This window comes from Gymnoscopelus microlampas, assembly GCF_963454915.1.
Source record: "Gymnoscopelus microlampas genome assembly, chromosome: 3".
Taxonomy (NCBI): Eukaryota; Metazoa; Chordata; class Actinopteri; order Myctophiformes; family Myctophidae; genus Gymnoscopelus; species Gymnoscopelus microlampas.
The window spans coordinates 21811980-21833031 of record NC_139940.1 but is presented as its reverse complement, the minus strand read 5'-3'; the positions used below and the strand labels follow the sequence as shown (position 1 = coordinate 21833031).

The following is a 21052-nucleotide window of genomic DNA, read 5'->3' as shown; positions in this document are numbered from 1 at the left end:
TGATCTCTCAACACGTGTCCGGTTTCTTGGAGAACTTAAAATAGCTTATTTAGATCTTAACATAGTATGGTTATGCTAGTTTACTTTGTTATTGTGCACGTGCATTTGTCGACTGAAAATGTATTCCGTAATCATTTTCGTAACGTATGCAATCCTACAGTTTAGAGATGATTATTAGGCTATTTGGTATCGGCCTGATACGTTGATTATTTGCGGCTGGGACGAATTGGATTTGGGACCCATAGCATTTCTACTTTGGGCATAAAGGATACGGTTCTGATCACTCGGAGCTGTATTCTTCTCTTCGCAGATGAGTGAGGCTGGGAACGAGGCTAAGCTGTATTGCATTGCAATCATGCACATGCGACTGACGAAATTAATTTAGGCTTCATGCATTTGTACACGTTGTGCACAATAAGGCAGTCGAATTACAATCAATGATGCACAAATGTTGCCCATACTCACGACTTTTACAAATAGAATAAAACACGCGCACCGAGTAACACTCGAATCCACGAAGAATGGGTCAAATTGACCAAAATAATATTGGACTTTAGAAATGAAGAGATGGTTGTGAGTGTAGAAGCAACGGATGTTTTCTCCTCGTTCAACTATTCGTTATTCCAACAGATGAAAGGATTTTGTGCGGAATCAGGCGCGCCAGAGCTCTGCCTGCGCATCACCCACTGCAGCACTGACTATCTGGGAGTCTGAGCAGGAATAACTCCTCTGAAATGTGTGCGGAGAGAGGGGAAGAGTGAGAGAGAGGGGGGGAAGAGAGAGAGAGAGAGAGAGAGAGAGAGAGAGAGAGAGAGAGAGAGAGAGAGAGAGAGAGAGAGAGGGAGGGGAGGAGGGGGCGAGAGAGACAGACAGACAGGAGGGAGGGAGGGTGAGAGAGATGGATAGAGAGAGGGAGGGAGAGAGAGAGAGAGGGAGGGTGAGAGAGAGAGAGAGAGAGAGAGAGAGAGGGAGGGTGAGAGAGGGAGAGAGGGAGTAAGAGAGAGTGGGAAGGAGAGAAAGCGAGAGACCCACCTGAAGGCATGGTTGAGAGGGGGTTTTGGACAATATTTTATATATATTACAAGATTTTCTAATGAAGCACACATTCAATAATGACCAGACCAGCTCTACTGTACAACTATAGCCTTGTGAGCCAGTATCTTGTTTCACTCTCATTCAGATGCAACTTATTTTATCACCACATTGTCCCATAGCTTATCACTATACTATACTACTGTAGGGCCTAATCTAACGCAATGTGCATTCATAATCAACGTTTGATCTATATTTTCACTTATCCGTCTAAAGGGGTTACCTGGGCTTAATGGCATTGTTGAACTATTGACTAAATTGATCATTAAATTGATCAGTAAGTCAAATTTGCTTTCGGCCACACAGGCAATCAAGAATGCTCCAAAGGATTTCTTCTTTGTAAAAGCCTCAGTACTGTGTGTGTTCACTCCTGCTCATCCACCTCCACACAAACAGCCCCCACACGCTACAGTGGCTACTTTGAGAAATCAGCAAAAACACAGCAGGCTGTATCAAACTTCTGTATGATTTTTGCCTTCATCTGCTTCTAAGCACAATGGAAATTGTATAGTGAGGAGAGACACACTCCTATCTGCTATTTGAAATGTCTGTCCACATGCAATGCGTGCACAGCACACACGCACACACACATAGGCACGGACACAAATAATCAATGACAACACAAACATGCTCATTTGCATGTTGTATGTTGGTATGCAAACACACTTGCCACTCATACCGTATATACTAGAAGATACACACACAAACTGTATACTCTCACACAAAAAAAGACACTCGGGCTTTGCAGCAGCCAATGCAGCACTTTTGCACTGCCAACTGACAACCTTACGTGAAATCCCCCGGTAGGTCAATGGCCATAACAGAATTAGAGCTGGAATTGAATAATGATCCAGCTGGTCATTATTTCTGCCCTTTTCAGAAGTGAGTATGCATGCACCTCCTTGGAGAATCCTCTGTCTGGCTCCTGCCAAGATATTCATGAATCAGTTGAATAGTGTCGTTATTAATATTTAATGGCTTTTACTATGTAGAGAAAAGTTTTGGATTGTTTTACAGCTGTCACTCTGACAATGCTGCGTGAGGCATCTGACTTGTTTTATTCTGCATCTGCATACAGTATATATCTTTAGTCAGAGGCCTCAATGGTTCATGCTCTACAAGTGAAGTTTTTCTAGTCCATCTGTCCAAAATCGCTTCATAAATTCCAAATGTCAATACAATCTTGTCCACTATACTTTTTTTCCACAATCATATACCCAGGTATCAACAACGTTCTATGAACATTCTAATAACACTGTAATAATAGGCTACTGCTGGAATTCACTTTTGAATGTTCCTTAATTCAAACAGTTGCAAAAAATATATATATATATTTCTTCCTAATTATTTTAGGTCAAATGAACAAATTCTACAGTGATTTGATAAAACATGATTATATAACTTCACTTCATTATCCAAATCTCATTATGTTGGAGTGTGCAATTCAGATCCCATTGCTAACAAGCCCCCAGAGGCCGAGGTGAATCTAGTGATCATCTGTTGGCATTTTCTCTCCCCTTCTTCTCCATCACCCCATACACCCCCCTTAACCACCCCCACACCCATCCCACCCCATGACCCATCCAGCACAGCATCAATTATTTAGCCATGAACTTTTATAAGGCGTTCAGATCCACACCCCCAGCAGCGAGCACTGACAGCACACACAGCGTCCAAGAATGCAGTAAACAACCCCTGTGAAGGCACAGCCGTTTGCTGCCGAGGCATTAGGTGCAGTCTGCAGTGTGTATACTGGGGACATTTCAGTTGCAATCTGTTGCTGGGCCAATTTAATGAGGGCGTTTGGATTTCTTGTATCTAGAATGCATGCAATAGGCATTCCACTGGATAATGGCCTGATTTCTTACTCAGATTGCCTTTAGTAGCGCAAAAAAATAAAATAAAATAATGTTTTCCCGATATCGCTCAGATGGTTCCACAGTTGCCCAGATTGCCCACTATTCTGGAGGCCACCGTTCAAAATTGATTGCTCTATGTCAGAAATTCCCAAAGGTGTTTTAAAATCCAAGGTCTTCTAGAGATGAGGTTTTGCCCTGAAGCTGATAAGTAAGCTACAGCATGTCAGTATTGTTGCAGACACTGGTCCTTTGTCACATAGTATTTATAATTAAATCTCAGTATCTTTAACATGCTTTGAGTACCAGATACTGTAGCTGGGATTTACAACATTGTGTTGTGCAAAGATAATCTCAAAATAGTATAATCCATGGAACTCATAGATAGAAGTACATCCACATAATGTTTGGTTTGCCAAATCACTAGCTATACTACTAGTGACTGGTAGTTAGAAGTCTTTGGACAGACCTGTTTCCCGTTTCCTGTGACCCGCACCAGGTCTTGGGTCCAGACTTTCTAGCCTACAGTACCTCTATTCTGATTTTATTGCCACTGGTCTGTGTAAGTTCCGATATGTGTTTTGAGAATAAACTATAGTTAATTAGTCTGAATGTCAGACAATATGACAAACACTCTATATAGCAATGATTACTTATCAGAATATATAGCTTCACCTTTGTTTTTGTTTTAATAAAAAACTAAACAAAGTGTTTTTGTTTTTCTGACTCATTCATATTCAGTAATTTGGAAAATATCTGTTTTGTATGGGGGACACTCACAAAGCTAAATGCTGCTACAAATGGCATTTCCTGATTATTCGTGTTCATGTCATATAGGTTTCCTATTTTGGGGACCTTGGGACAATTATTTCTGCAGATCACAGAGTACAAGAGGAACTAGTGGATGTAATCTTCCCAGACATGGGCTCTGCAGTTGGTAATATACATACTGTATGCGCATGTACGCACACACGCACACACACACGCACGCACGCACGCACGCACTCACACACACACACACACACACACACACACACACACACACACACACACACACACACACACACACACACACACACACACACACACACACACACACACACACACACACACACACCAGGGTATTAACCTTTCTCCTGCTGAGGAGGCAGTAAGTGGGTGGTGAATGCACACTGAGTGGAAAGGGAATGAGATGATGACAGAGAGAGTGTGTGAAAAGAGAAAGTAATAAGTATTAAAGGTGCTGTAAGTGTTTTTTTGTTTTAAATAAGTGTAAATAGCTCTATAGTCCTATAGTCATCGTTGCTATAGAGTGTTTGTTAACTAACAGGGGTCTTACTATGTCTCCAGGTCTTTAGTAAACAGAAAATACATTTTCAGGTCAGCAATTTTATCTAATCAGGAGAGAGAACTCATACAGGATACAGGATAAACACGTGAAATTGGAAGTGATGAAACATAAACAAAAACCTGAGCAGACACATTTGGAACTGGAACACTATAAAATGAAAGATGATAAATGGGGTTTCTCTCCTGATTGGATCAAATGGGTGCCCCACCTGAACATTTTCGGTTTATTAAAGAGCTGGTGCCATGTTTTTGCACTTTTTCTGTTTTTCATGTGTCTATGAGGTTGATAGAACTTCATTAAGCCCCCCGGTGGTGGTTTTATGGTGTTTTATGTCTTCTCTGATTATTTGGAGTTTCTTCCTGGAGGCTGAAATCTTGAGGGTCAAACGTGCCAATAGAGAAACAGCCCTTTAGTGACATCACAGAGCACCCAAAAAACATACCCTCCCCCTCATTATCATAACACAACAGGTGTGGGCATGAGGAGGAGGAGGGACTAGGACAGGTGGGTGGTGCTAAGGTGGTGGAGGAGGTGCTAAGGTGAGAACCAGGCATACTTAATGAACTGGAGGCGTGTCCACATAAAAACATTTTTTTAACAATTTCTTTTTTAACACTTTTTTTTTTTGAAAAAAATCCTTACATAATAATAATACCTTATGATCAGGTTTTAGGGATGAAAAATATCATGGCACTCCATCTTTAAGGTGCTGGAGAGATGGGGAGACTCCTCTTACTGAACAAACACTCTATATAGCAATTACATTACATTATGTAATGTATAGCAATGATTACTATCAGAATATATAGCTTCACCTTTGTTTTTGTTTTAGCAAAAAAATAAACAAAAAATCACTTACAGCACCTTTAAGACAGCACACCCTAAAATCCCCTGTGTTAATTCAGCTATGAGAGTGTAAAAATGTACCAAAATGGACACATTCAGAGCTAGGGTAATAACAGGACTCGGGAAATTACAGTCTCCCGTTATGTTAATTGTGTCTTTGTGAAGCCTCTGTCCTCGTTATGTTATGTGAGTTGTCATCCCCATGTCGACATAAATCCTGGCTGAGAGAATTAAGGTTTTAAATTTGGATATTCAGCTGTCAAATGGCATTGCTAAAGGAAACTGTTGATATGTCTGTTGGAGCGCTCTGAACACCCTCCACAGATCCTTACTCACAATATTAACCAGACTCAACCCATGCCTAAACATAACGAACAGTGCCTAATCTTAAAGCTTTTACATTTACCATGTAACTTTCCTCTCCTACCCCGGATTTGAAGCCGGTTTCCTGCGCAAGTGCTGACATTTTACTATTGAGCTAATAGAGCCTGCCTGCTTGCTCAGGGGATGAATTGAATCTTCACCATCAAGTCAAAATTCGAGTCAGATCCTGTGTCTAGGTGAGACATGACCTTTGACACAATCTAAATGTCTCAATAGAAGAGCAGGGAGACAAAATACAACCACCCCAATTGCATAAGTTATATTGTATAAACATACTCAACTATACAGATTGGACAAAATTATATTTCATGAAAAAGTTCATGTGCCACTTAAACTAAATTAATGAATGAAACAAAAAAACATGCCTAAACATAATTAACAGTGCCTAACCTTACCACAAAAACCCATGCCTAAAAACGTAAATTAACAGTGCCTAACCTTAATTGAAATGAGTTAATGAATTAGACCACACCACACCACACCCATGCACAATTAAACGTAACTAACAGTGCATAACCTTAACTCAAATGAATTAACTAAACTACACCAATCTCACTAACAGTCACTAACCTGAACCAGCTGCAGTTGCAAGCTATAACCATGTGATTGCCCCCGAACTAAACAACGGTGCAGTTTGCAGAGGCTCAGAGGGCTGAATATCCACTACAATGCATGCATGCGTTTGTGTGTCTGTGAATCGCTATATGTATGTGGCATTTGTGAAATTGGAGATTAGTGTCTAGTTCCTGCTCAGGCCCTTCCAACAACAACAGCTCCTACGTGGTTCAATACCTGAGTAATGCTTATTTCTCTGGTGTGACTGCAAGAGCAATGGGGTTAGTCTGCGGTTAACAACTCAATTATTACATTTTCCAGTGACTGACATTATGATTATTTCACCATTATATTGTACCTTTTATTTATCCAAGAAAGGTTGTCAGAACACTGCACACTTGCATTCGTCAGCAACATACTGCTTCACACTAATACACATTTAGTAGAAAGTAATTCTCTGTAATCTGCTAACCCTGACTGTTAATTCCCTTTGTCAATTTTGTTCAGTCAATCAAAGGTTACTATTTCAAATCTAAGTGTCTTGCTTTTTGCTGCCTGCACGAGAGAGAGATAGAGAGAGAGAGAGAAAGAAAGAGAGAGAGGAAAAAAAGAGAGAAAGAGAGAGAGAGAGAGAGAGAGAGAGAGAGAGAGAGAGAGAGAGAGAGAGAGAGAGAGAGAGAGATAGGGAGAGGGAGAGAGAGAGAATAATGTATCTTTCTTGTCTGTCTTATTAAAAAGTGAAAGCCTCCGCTCCGTCTCTCAGAATAATACAACAGCCTAGTAAATCCCAGTGGACAGTAACCAAGTGCATTTACTTGAGTACTGTACTTAAGTACAGTTTTTGAGTTTTCTACCAGCTCACACCACGACGCGAAGTGTAGTGAGCTTGTAAAGTGTCTACATTTTAATACAGCAATGTATTGATATATCATTTTTTTTAAAGCATGTACTTCTGCATACTTAAGTGTTTTTTTAAAGCATGTACTTTTGCATACTTAAATATTTTTTTAAAGCAAATACTCAAATACTTTAACTCAAGTACAAATTTGACAAAGCAACTTTCACTTGTAGTTGAGTAATATTTGACCTGGAGTATCTTTGACTCAAGTACTGGGGCTGAGTGTCCACCACTGGTTAATCATCAGGGTCAAAAACTTGGAGGGGTGGGTGCATGTGAGCTTGTAGATCGTCTATTTTTTTTGTTTAAAGCGGGTTTAAGTACACTGCTGTTAATTACATGGTAGCATTGCCCTACTCTCATAGATTAGAAACCACTGCCCTCTTGTGTCAATAAAATGTATTGTAGCTTGAGATAAAAGAAGATGAATAAAAAATAAAATTATTATACATTATAGTGATAACAACATAATAATAAAACAAAAAACAAAATCCTACCTGTGTAGTTTCTGTCATCTTTGGTAAGCCAGCAGAAAAAAAGGAAAAAGAAAAAGTTGATTAGCAAGGAGGATTTGGGTGAAAACAGGAAGATCTACAGTTTCAACATTTTAAAACATAGCTCTATTTGATGAAAAAGAGAAATTAGATAGCATCTTTCACTAACATTGTTATGGTGTGTCATTTTCCTGGAGGAACATTGTGTGCATTCATAACTGTATTCAAAATTCATATTATTTCATGCCACAAGGTGGCACAAATATACTTCTTGGACAGACAGACAGGCTATCCTGTATACTAATACTATTATGTTGATGTAACTATCCCTGAGCAAATCTATAAAATGTCAAGCTTAGACTGGCAATAGTCATATGGCAGGAATTTCAAAACCAGTGCAAGTTTCACTGACTTTATCCTCCTCAGATTACACTCTAATTACTTAGTTAAAGGTAGGGTAAGTGATATTTTTTGATTAAAACAAAAAGTTTTGTGTTAAGAGGCTAATGTACTATATTCTGATAGTAGTCATTGATGTAGACTAGTGTGTTTGTTCAGTAGCAAGGGTCTCCCCATCTTTCCAGATGTTTGATAAACAGAAAATAAAATTTCAGGTGGGTGGCCAATCTTTAGCCAATCAGGAGAAAGTACCCATTTATCAGCTTAAATTTTAGTGTTCCCGTTCCAATTTTGTCTGGTCATTTCTTTGTGTCATCACTTCCTATTTCACTTATTTCATATTTATCCTGTGTGAGTTCTCTCTCCTGATTGGATAAAATTGGTGTCCTGACCTGAAAATGACCTGAAAATGCATTTGCATGTGTTTGTTCAGTAACCCCTGTTACTGAACAAACACTCTAGCAATGAGTACTGTCAGAATATAAAGCAATTTAACAGATATTTTAGATATCACTTACCCTACCTTTAATTCATATCCTAGCAACAGTTTGGAAAAGCAGGTGAATGTAATGCAAATGCCTGCTTTTTTTGCAATGATCATTTCCTTCAGACCTTCAAAGACTATCTGGTAACACTTTACTTGAGAGTACAAATCCATACATTTAATTCATGTTTAATTGATGATTAATTGATGATTAATTGTGTGAATACTCTCAAGTAAAGTGTTACCGACTAAATTATGTATGTTAAACATATAATAAATGCATGTTGACATACAGTACATGCTATTGTAATGTGTCTTACAAAATTTGAAATGTAAATTGGGTTGTGTAATAATGCACAGGTGTAAGACCGAGTAAGCAAAAAGGCATCTCTAGCACTTCCTCCAAATGGTGTGACCTACATTGCTGAATCAATGAAAGGAAAACAGAGATAGTATCACTCTGAATCAACTGTTGCTGGAGTGGTTGTGAATGCTGCCAAATGCTCTGTACTACAGAGTATTGTACCTTCTTTTCTGTGCTGGCCTTTTTATGTATTATTCAACTGACCAGACTGATAATCTAATTGGTTAATGTTAATGTATGTTACTTGTTGTCCCCTTTTGAGTATGTTATGTTCCTCTGCTACTCTTGCAAACAATATATTCATACTATCTCTGTTGTTTTAAATGTGCTCTATAAATAAAGTGGATTGGATTGGATTGGATATTCAAAATAACACAGACGAGGACATTTTTCAGTGTGATCATGGGCACAACAAGGACACAAGTGGCTAGGAAAAAAATGATAGTTTTACGTGTATGATCTGAAAGGCTTTTTCTCCCCAAAACAAAACAAATCAAAACAAAAAAAATATTCCAATATTGTGTTGTTACTGTATCCTGTTTTAGCCTAGTTTATACTCTTTCGCACTGACAGTGTTGCTTGCAGATCAAATCTGTTGTTGTCGGCAAGTGTCACCATCATACGACAGAGTATAAATTGAACTTTTTTTATTTACTTATTTTATTTAGAGTAGCCAATTATTTTTGAGACCTTTTTCTTCCCAATTTAGTCGTTATGCCAATTAATTCCCCCCCACACACATTTCTGTGTTGTCACTGCTGTCGTATCCTACTGACTCACCTGCCAGTGAGGAGCCCCCACCAGGAGGACGTAGAGCCTTCGTCCTACTCCTCCCGCCCAACACTTCCCGCTGACAGGTGCCGCCCCAGCCCGTAGGAATACGTGCAATGACCAATATATATATATATATATAGTATAAATTGAACTTAATGCTGATTCCCATTGAGGCACTCACAGAGGCACGTGGGTTTGTGTGAGTCCCACTTGCCCAGCTTGGTGCAGTGGCTGACGTTTCTGCCCTCCAGGATGAAGCCGGCATGGCAGCTGTAGTGGAGAACTGTGCCCTCCACCGGTGGGCCTGGGGGCTTCACCGCCACCCTGCCGTTCTCCAGAGATGTCCACACCCGTGGGCACAGCAGCACTTGCAGTTTGGAAGAGAGGGAGAGGAGGAGATAATTAAGCAGCTGTAGAAAGCGATTAAGCTGCTTCGGGAGAACATTTGAAGCTTAACTGTATACCAGAAGATCTTTTAAGGGAATGATGGTAGTATTTGCACAGACAGTGTGAGGGACTCAGATTCACAGACACTGTCTATGCAAATTCTGCCATAGCTTGCGAACTTCCAAAATTGTATTCAATGTTTTGATCATAGACCTTCGTCATACTGTACTTTACATAGCTGGTCACGACCCAGGTTATTCTGATGTGGCATAGCTCTGGTGTGAAAGGGGGAGCATGGGTTAAGGCCATAACACGTGTGCAATTTTCGCATTGTGCCTGTGAATTATCTTTTGTTGCTTTCATTGTTGTTACTGAGACATCATGTTGTATAACAATGCAATTTTCATTTATTTTTGTAGTTACATTGATGTCATATTTAAATGGCATTATATAAATGCCGAATTCCATTGGAGGAAGCTGCTGCTGTGGGCTTCTCTGTTAAGATGGGTTTGTAAGATGTGTGTGCGTGCGTGCGTGTGTGTACACAGTATGTGTGTGTGTTTGTGTTTGTTTGTGTGTGTGTGTGTGTGTGTGTGTGTGTGTGTGTGTGTGTGTGTGTGTGTGTGTGTGTGTGTGTGTGTGTGTGTGTGTGTGTGTGTGTGTGTGTGTGTGTGTGTGTGTCATTCACAGTTAAAGCCAGACTACAAGTCCTTCCCACTAGACTCAATCTCTCCATCTGGTTCCTCATTGCTTGCACCACACCACAGAACAGATCACTGAAACACTGTCGAGCATCTTGAATGGCTGCTATGCATACAAATGGATGTACTGTACATAGCACGTCACGATAGAATAGTGGAACTCATAGTGAAGTACATATCAAAATATAATGCATCTACAGTGAGAATGTACAAACATTCCCGTGTCATTCCATCCATGTTCCATCTCTGTGATAACCCAGACATATTTACACATTTGGCAGCTAATACACCAGATGTTGTTGTGGTTGATGAAGAGTCCAGGGAAGTGTCTGTGTTAGAGACAGCATGCACCTTTGACCTTAGCCTAGAGGAGGCCTTTATGACCAAGGTCATTAAATACCAACCACTCCTACATACCATCTCAGAGCTGGGTTATAGGTGCAGACTATTTGTTTTTATATTCGGCAGCCTGGGACATACCCACAGACTAGTTGTTAGAGGGCTTCAACAACTTAAGATGCTCAAAAAGGAGGCAAAAAAGCTGGCAAAGTATTGTGCTATCTCTGCTATAATTGGCAGTCACCATATATGGCGGAGACGCTGTTACTTATACCCATAGAGTACTCAGTGACATGCCTATTGTATCATGAAAACATACGCCATGATTTTGTGAATGTAACCCTACTGCACCTTTAATATTTGTGTCCCTGTGTGTGTGTGTGTGTGTGTGTGTGTGTGTGTGTGTGTGTGTGTGTGTGTGTGTGTGTGTGTGTGTGTGTGTGTGTGTGTGTGTGTGTGTGCGCGCGTGTGCGTGCGTGCGTGTATTGTACTGTACAAGGTCAAGGTCAAGGTCATTGCTTAAACATTGCAGTTATATATTGTAGACCCTCACTCAACAGTATGAGCAGAGTTTAGACTGCCTCCCTTAACATCTGGCCTGTCTTCAATTAGGTGTTTTGGGGGTTTTGTACCATCAAGGTTGGATGCTGGGTTCGGGGGGTGGAGGATGCTGGGTTTGAGGTTTGTTTACCAGTTATTTTACTCCAGTCAGCTAAAGTTATTTGATCATCTCAGAAATGAGATTAATCTGCCTAGAACTGACTTTTCTTTTAACTAAAAAACAAAAAAATCATGAGGACTGGAACAAAATTAGAAGCCCTTCAGCATTAGAATCCTTTCTGATTGACATTCAAAATGATGCTTCAAGTGGAAAAATAATCACTAGCTTATATCAAAATCTATTATCAATGGTTCCCAGTGACTCTCTTTATATAAAAGCAATGTGGGAGACAGAAATACAACAAGAGATTACACAAGAAGAATGGGTTGATGCTTGCACTGAAGTGTGCAAAGTAACTAACTCTAATTCTTGGAGAGAATATCAGTGAAAATTATGAGCAGATTTTTTTTAAGACACTGTTACTGATTGCCAGAGCAGACACTACTCCTACAAGTGAGTGCTGGAGGAGATGTGGTGAGCAGGTCGGTAACCATACACATATCTTCTGGACATGTCCTAAGTTACGATAGTTTTGGTATGTAGTATTTAGTGACATCAATAGAGTATTTGGTACTCAAGTACCACAAGATTTCATGACGGCCATTCTAGGGATTGTGCCGACAGGCTTTGAATGCAGGAAGAATATTTACCTCCTTCAGATATTGTTAACGGCAGCCAAGAAAAGTGTCACAATTAATTGGCTAGGACTGCATCCTCCAACCCACGAACAATGGCAGAATAAAGTCAAATAAATTAGAGATATGGAAAGAATAACTTATTCGGTGGGCTACAAAGTGAACAATTTATTAAAAGTTGGACACCTTTTGCACGCATTGAGTTCTAACATGACACATTTCTATAAAGAGACTTATATCTGTCTACAATTGGATATGTATGAATGTACGGTATGTATGTAGATATATTGTAAGGCAATGTATGTGTGGATATATACTGTATGTTCTTCTGTATTATGCATATTTATATATTTCTCTTTGATGACTACTGATCGGGGGGATCAGTAGTCATCAAAGAGAAATATATAAATTTATTTTTCTTTTCTCTTTCTTTCACTTTGGTTGGCTTAATTATTTGTTTGTTTTTCTTTTTCTCCTTTTATTGCTGCTGTCTCACTAGGGAGGCCATGTGAACTATTGTATATATAAAAAAAACAGTATTAGCATTCAAGCTACAAGCAGAGGTCTAGTGCTCACTTCACGCATCACCATGGCATCCCACCAGGCTTTTGAGCAGGCGTACCAGCACGCACATGCACCGGCATGCACGTGCGTGCACGTGTGTGCCCGCAAGACTGCGTTCCCATACTACTGTCACACTGCTACATGTATGATAGCTTATACCGATGTAGTTGTAGCGCAGCATGCAGATTAGTTGTTGGTACGCTACTTAAGGAAAACAATAGCCTGCAGTTAAAGGCACTTCACACCCCACCAGATGTGCAACCCAACCCTCATCTGGTCTCTCCATTCAGTAGAATGCGTTGGTCTTGCCAACGCAACGTTGCAAGGTTCTATAAATCATGGTATTCCTTGGAAAAGTTAAAAAGACTACTAAATGAAAACTAAACAAAATAGTACATTTCTAACTAAAACTTGGCTACTTGTGCTCACATAAACCTAACTATAATAATAATACTAATCAAAATAAAAACTGAATATTTCATAATACTGGTCAAAGCGTGTCTGTGCGCATTCGCGCACGTGCGTGTGCACGTGCATGCACGGAGTGTCCCCCCTGTTAAAAAATCACCACTACACCACTGGCTGCAAGTGAGTTTACAAGTCAAAACAATGGAAAGCCACTGTAGGGCTTTCTCTATTACATAAAGACATATAACCACCTATCTCAAATTCTCCAAAATTATAACATACACTTTTAATGATGCCAAACTCTGACAACCCTGTTCAGCAGTGTCATAGACAAACACAAACTTGCTTGTAAATGGTGCGTGAATGGTGACAACCCTGGAATTACCCAGGCCCATACACAACTCAGGGGTTACATTCTCAGGGATTACATTCTTTCCAAAACTCATGAACGAGTTGTTTCTAACCAACTGTCTCTCCATCTATCACAGAACAACCTTTTGGATCCCAACCAACCAGTCTGTATTCAAACCTTCTCATTCCACTGAAACAGCAATTCTCGCAGTCACAGAGGCACTGAAAACTGCCTAGGCTGCCTCCCACTCCTAAGCCCTCATCATTCTTGACCTATTTGCAGAATTTGACTGAGTGAACCAACAGCTTCTCTCAGACACCCTTTCTGACCTTTAATGGTATCACTGGGATGGCATTGAAGTGGTTCTCCTCTACCTGCCAAGTTTCATGGAAAGGTTTGCTTTCATCCCCTGATACCGTCTTGAGTCCCCCAGGGGATCTGTATTTGGCCCCCTCTTTTTATCCCTTCCACCAGATCCCATGGCTCTGTCATCTCTGCTCACAAGCTCTCCTGTCACTTGTTTGTTGATGACACTCAACTGTTTTTCTCCTCCTCTCCCTTTGCCACATAGGTTGAAGAGCATATTGCTGCATTCCTGGCTGTGTCATCTCACAGCCAGTGGATGTCCTCCTACAACCTCAAGCTCAACAGCAGACAAGACTGAGCTTCACTTCTTTCCTGGAAAGTCTTTCCCCCTGCAAGATCTTTCAGTTTCCATTTATATCAACTTGCCAAGAACCGGGGAGTTGTCCTGGACAGAGAGCTGTCATTCAAAGCACACAATGCAGCAATTACTCAATACTGTAGGTTTGCAATGTACAACATCCGGACATATCCAGGCATGAGTCTGACTACAGTAACTCCCTCCTTGCTGGTCTGACAGCATGCTCACTCAAACCCCATCCAGAATGCCACAGCATGCCTGGTCTTCAACCACCCAACATTTTCACATCTCCCCCCTTCTGCCTTCTCTTCACTGGCTTCAAGTTGCTGCCACCAATCCAATTCAAAACACTGGTGTGATGACCTACAAGACAATCAAGGGCATGGCACCTCCTTACAATTAGGACATGGTCCACCCCTACACTACCTTCCTGCACACTTTGATCAGCTAACTCAGGACGTCTGCTCCTCCCTTCCCTACGACACCCTGGCCAATGCTCCAAATGTCCTGTACTATTTTACCTTCTGGCTCCCAAGCTGTGGAATGACCATCCCCCCTGAGTCAGGACTGCAGACTCACTCCCCGTTTTTTGCCGCAGTCTGAAAACTAACCTCTTCAAACTTTACCTCACCCCCTAGCACTCCTAATACTTTGCAGATGTGCCTTATGTTCGATACTTGTTCACATATGCGATGAATGTTATTTAGATAGACATATACAGTTTGCTTGTCCATAAATGCTAAGTACCGTATGTTATTTATTGTAGATAGCACTTTATTTTGACAAATGCTAGGTTTGATTTTTATCCTGTATTGCACTCTATTTACTTGACCATTTACACGTCATTTATTGACTAGGATTAATTTACTTCAATCTTGCACTTTTGTAAATTTAGCATCTGCTAAATAAATTGTAATTGTATTTATAACTCAAAACAACACCGGTTAGGGTTAATTCTCACTACATGTCAGTGTTCATTGTAGTACTTTACTGACGGCAGCGCATATTGGGAGTGTGGTGATGCAAAAATGTTGTGGCAAGCTATTGATTGGAAGAGGGAGTTCACTTCTGAAAGTGACTTTCAAGATCATATGGAGAGGCTGCTGAACCCTCCTGCTGGTGAGGGAGAAAACCCACTACTTCTAGATGACCCTATCACAATGGCAGAAGTTCAATATGTTATTGACCATCAGCTAAAGGCAGGAAAAGGAGCAGGCCCTGGTGGTGTAAGCCCAGGTGTGTTCAAACTTCTGCCAAGTGAATGGGGGATGTTTCTATGTATAGTATGCACACTCATGAACTCCATATTTGTATGGCTATCCAATGAGCTGGGTCCCTGCTAGATTGAGATCAAGTTATATAAGAAAGGTAACCGATTAATAGTGCAGCAAAAGTTTATTACTATGTGCTCAATAACAGACTGATGTCCTGGTATAAGCCATTCCAGGAGCACTTAGGCTTATAATTGGACATTGCGTCGGAAAGAAGCTGCAACTGTACATTTCCTTTATAGACTTTTCCAAAACCCATGACAGGTCCAAAGAGGAAAACTGTTCATAGTCTTAAAGAGCCTGGGGTGTGGAGTTACTATGATTTTGGTTCTGATGTCAATGTACAGTGTGACAACAAGTATCCTGGGCTCCACCACAATAACAGCGTCCAGCGGAGTGAGGCAAGGATCCCCTACATCCTGCTTCCTGTTTGTGATGTTTGTTGACATGCATCAGAAAGATGGAACAACAGTTTGGGGACGATGATTTCCTAAAATGTTCTAATGCTAACGGATGACACTGTTATCCTGGCAACATCAAGAGAAAGGCTGACCAACATATTTGGAGGAATATTGTGATGAATATGGCATGCTTGTTAATGAAAGTAAAACAAAGTTTATGGCTATATTGGGATCTGAGGAAGACAGGCAACCTATTCAGCTCACTTCGTTTTCAGTGAGACATTGTGACAGTTATACATATCTCGGGGCCATTTTCACTGCTGATGGAAATGCCCGAAACTCACTTGCCCTACATGTAAAAGAGAAGACAAAGCACTTAAACAAACTGATTATCTTCCTGTCCACCAACTATGATGCTCCGTTTTGTGTAAAACGGAAGTTTTTTTAGGCTGCTTTCTCATCAGCTATCTTGTATGGTTGTGAGGCTTTTTTCCCTTAACCCATTTAGACCGGGAAAGCGTCTGACTTCATTTTTAGTTTAAAGTTCATAGCGCAGCACTGAGTGCCGTGCTATGAACTTGTAGATCTGCTATTTATTTTCTTAAACATGAACATTTGTGCAAATCTTTGAATATATATATTTTCAAGTGAATATTTGTAACTCAAATCTTTGCTTCTGGGGATCCCTAGAACAAAATATTTTACAAGTGTTTAAAAACTAGAAAAAGTGCTCCTCGGAGCACTGCCAGACCCCTAGCGGTTGAAATCTGAATGGCCGGACTTCGCATGACGTGTGTGCAGAGGAAAAGAGGGACAGACCGACCGACCGACCGACAAAGCCTCCTGTAGGCCGACCCCCTGGGTCTGGCAAATATATATCCAAAGATTTGCACACATTTTCACCATTTCTTTTTTCAAAATTAGCAGATCTACAAGCTCATAGCATCAGAGCTTGTATATCTGCTATTTTTGAATAGCCAAAGAAATCTTAAAGTGACAGAGAAGCGTTCCCGGATTGAATGGGTTAAAGTCTGTCGAAACTCTCTACATGACTGGAGTAAAATCCCTACTTGGGGTGAGGGTTACTACACCTAATCTAGCCTGTTGGAAGCAGGACTGCCTTCATTGCCAGCTTTAGTGAGAGAAAAGCAAGACAGGTTCTTCATCAAGATACAGCAGTGGCAAGGGACGTACCCCCAATCCAACCCTGGATGCTGAGCGTCAAGCAAGGGGGCATTGGGTCCCATTTTTCTAGTCTTTGGTATTACCTGGCCGGGGATCGAACCCTGACCTCCCAACCTCAGGGCGGACACTCTAACGACTTGAGCGTGCTCTACTGTTAATTGATTAAGAGAAGGACAGATTGGTGCAGACTCTCAGTGAACAGTCTATAGAAACAGTGAATTTTCTTTTAAATATTTAATTTACTGCAGCAGCAGTTCATTCAATTTAAACCAGAGAGAGACTGTTAGAGGGCTGGATCAAAGAGAACTTACAACATCTGCTGATCTGCATGATGTCCGTCCACGTGCCATTGGGCAAACACTTCCTGACCTTAGGCCCCACAATCACCCTGTTCCCTCTGCAGATGTACTCGATCTCATAATCCACCGGCAGGATCTGCACACTGCGTATCTGCCAGGGAGAGGGAGGGAGAGAGAGTTATATTAGTGCCATAGAGAGGGAGTAATTACAGTGATTGATGCTCTCTCATACCATTTGTCGCATTCACTTAGGGACTCCTTTAATTTTGTCTTAATACACTGGCTTTCTAGACCCATATGGTGCTATTGGTTGAGCTGTGTTATAAATGACATCTCATGGCAATATCTTCTGAATTAACAAGCTGCTGTGGTGTTGAAAGGCATCTTGACTCTGGTTTGAGGAGGGGGGTCTCTAGGGGGATGTGTGATTATATTTCAACCTGGCGCTGCGATGCTGCATGCATATGTGGGTGGAATTGTGTGCATGAGTGTATGTCTGTCCATGTCTTTGTGCCCTGCACAGTGCACACACAAGAGTGTGTGTTTGACGCTTGTATGCGTGAGTGTATGAGCGGGTGTCATTGGAAATTTTGACGTGCCCAATTAACACGGTTTGTTCCCTGCGTTTCTAATCCAGAGCAGATCCAGAACCTGTGTACCTGTTCTTGGGTCAGCCCTCTGTAGCGGATCCCTCCATCCCTGGGAGGCCTGATGATGGCACAGCCTGAAAGAAAAGACGAGTGAAGGAGGTGGACAAGACGGAAGGAAGAGCTTCATCTCCCAGAGAAAGTAGATATATATTACTGTAACAGGATATCCCTGTTCCATTTGGTGCCTTCCTAACGTGCACAAATAACAGCACTCCATTTAGGTCACTTAGCAATCTCCATGGAGCTACTTCTACCCATTAATGCATATAAACACACACACACACTCACCAACACTCAAACACAAGCACATAAACAGACATGCACATAGAAACAAAAACACAAGCAAATTACCTCCAGTTGATGAATTATGTATGGGCACAACAAGAGATGGAAGAGCATAGAGAATTATCAGAAACAATAGCTGTGCCATCTCTGGATCTGAAGAGAGGAGAGAGAATGAGAAAATGAGGGAGGGAGAGAGAGATGAGAAAAGGAGAGAGAGAGAAATGAGGGGGAGAGAGAGGGAGAGTTTATGCACAAAATATCGCATAATGAAATAAAACACAAAGAGGAAGTGGGGCTTTGGGCAAAAGAAACAGAGAAAGCAAGGAAACAGAATAAATATAGGAAGGTTAATGAATAGTATTCTTCCAACAGGGAGGCTGTCGTTTGTGAGAGTATCATGACTACAGTGCACACATACAGTACTACTGCTGCAAACCTACTGATGCCACTCTTAACCACGTAAAGGAGGACATCCAGCCATTTCCAACTTATCTACATATACTAATGCTAATTATTATAAGATGCCACCATTTCTGTCTACTCGCTCTGTGTCTCAGAGGAGAGCTGTGGACAGTTCACAAACCTGCCTACTAGAGACATCATCATTAGGTAGGTTTGGTCATTTCAAACAAGATTACATTTTTCTGATTTTTCTGAGGCTTCTGAACTGTAGCCTGCCAATGAGACACAGAGCGAGTAGGCAGAAATTGTGCCATTTTATGATGAGCATTAGTGAGGACCAATTATATGATAATAAGGTTGAAAATGGTTGAAGTGCTCCTTTAAGCCATATTCTTTTTAAATAGCTAAAATAGCCCATTTACAAGCTAACAATGCATTCCATCGAGTCATCGACGCATAAGGTTGCAGATCTTCTATTTTTGCTATTTGTATCATTTCAATTATGTATTTATAATTTTCTTGCCCAAAGTAGTCGTGTCTAGTTGAATGTGGTTAAAGGAATACACACTTAAATAACCTGGTCAATTTACCACATGTGCAAGGGGAAGTTTGTCTACACTCTTATCTCTCAGTGTGTGCATTATATCCTGTGCTATGGTGCCACTGAAATGCTATAGTTCTAAAGTTATAGCTTCCATCCACCAGCTATCAGGTATTAGCAGACAGTATACCATAGCAATAAATGTTCACTCAAGCTGCTAGCAAGTTTCTTGTTGTATGCAATGAAAAGACCACGTAAACCCTGGCGTCCCTATTTTGGGCAGATTTTCTAACATTTGCCATTTCGATTTCTTTTCAAATGTCTACAATCTACAAGCTGTGAGCTTGTACATTAACTACAGTATTTGAGCTATTTGTCGTACAACTAAGTGTACAGGGCTTAAGTGGTTAAGTTGGTATTGTGTATTATTTTAACCACTTGAAACCCAGCATGTCTATTCTGGGGGGAAACATTCACCAAAAATAGCCAATATACACGTTGTGAGCTTGTATAGATTAGACATTTGGTGTAGGCGGCAAAAAGCGATCCAAGTACAGTTGTAGCTCAAGTCCGGTTCTTTAACCCATTAAGACCTGAGGCGATTCTTAAAAATCTAATCTAAATCCTAACTTTTTTTTCCAAGATTTTTCAAAAATAGCAGATCTACAAGCTCATAGTGCGCTTGTATATCTGCTATTTTTGAATAGCCAAATGCATCTTAAAATGACACAGATGCGTCCCTGTCTTAATGGGTTAAGAATAGAGAGTTTAAGTGGTTAACAAGTAGTAGTTGTACATAGATAGTAGACTCTCTTTTGGCTCTCTGGTATAGAGTTAGGCCACAAACCACTGAGCCATCAAACTGACTCCATAATGTACAGATTTCATGAGCAGTTTCCATCTGTGGGAGTGATGAGTTAACCTGTGACACTTCAAAAGATTCCTGACACTAGTCCATCCGTCATCTACTGTTGGAGCACACACAGGGTACTGTGACTAGGCACGCACGCTCTCTCTCTCTCTCTCTCTCCCTCTCTCTCTCTTTCTCTATCTCTCTCTCTCTCACACACACACACACACACACACACACACGTGTGTGCAAACGCACACGCACATGCAACGCACACACACACATACACAGAAACAGGCAGACACACTGGGTACACAATGAAGTGTGCATGACGTGTGTGTAGTGTGTACATACAGTATACAATACGTACACACGCACACACACACACACACGCACACGCGCACACGCACGCGCACACACACACACACACGCACACACGCACGCACGCACGCACGCACACACACACACACACACACACACACACACACACACACACACACACACACACACACACACACACACACACACACACACACACACACACACACATACACATACTAGCAGCCACACACATTTTGGTATCAAAGTATAACACACAACCCTATATATAGCTGCTCATTTGCAGTGTTGAATAATAAATTTGGCTTTACTGTGGTCTCAAATACACAAAGTCACATGTGTCGTACGCAGGCACACTCACACACACACACACACACACACACACACACACACACACACACACACACACACACACACACACACACACGTACTAGACATACAAATATACACTGTGAAGTGATGGGTTGTGGTGTGGCAACAAAGCAAAGCACCACAGTGAGGGAGACAGATGGCAGCGAGGATTGCTTATGGAAGACAGACAAATTCTGCTGGATATTTCATTAGCCATTAGCCAGTGTATTTTTAGAGTGCAATGACAGGACGGGTGCATACATGTTGAGG

The 21052-nt window shown here is 41.0% G+C and overlaps 1 protein-coding gene across 1 annotated transcript in view; it reads right to left on the bottom strand.

Annotated features, from left to right (window-relative positions):
- Positions 1 to 21052, bottom strand: part of gabbr1a (gamma-aminobutyric acid (GABA) B receptor, 1a) — a 64207-nt gene that overhangs the window by 41401 nt on the left and 1754 nt on the right. Inside the window, exons 3-7 of the mRNA XM_084051771.1 lie at positions 18366 to 18452; positions 18024 to 18088; positions 17377 to 17515; positions 9679 to 9864; positions 7480 to 7497 (exon numbers count right to left, since the gene is read on the bottom strand). Coding sequence (XP_083907897.1) covers positions 7480 to 7497; positions 9679 to 9864; positions 17377 to 17515; positions 18024 to 18088; positions 18366 to 18444 — 487 coding nt within the window. The 5' untranslated portion in view covers positions 18445 to 18452. The remainder of the gene's footprint in view (positions 1 to 7479; positions 7498 to 9678; positions 9865 to 17376; positions 17516 to 18023; positions 18089 to 18365; positions 18453 to 21052) is intronic.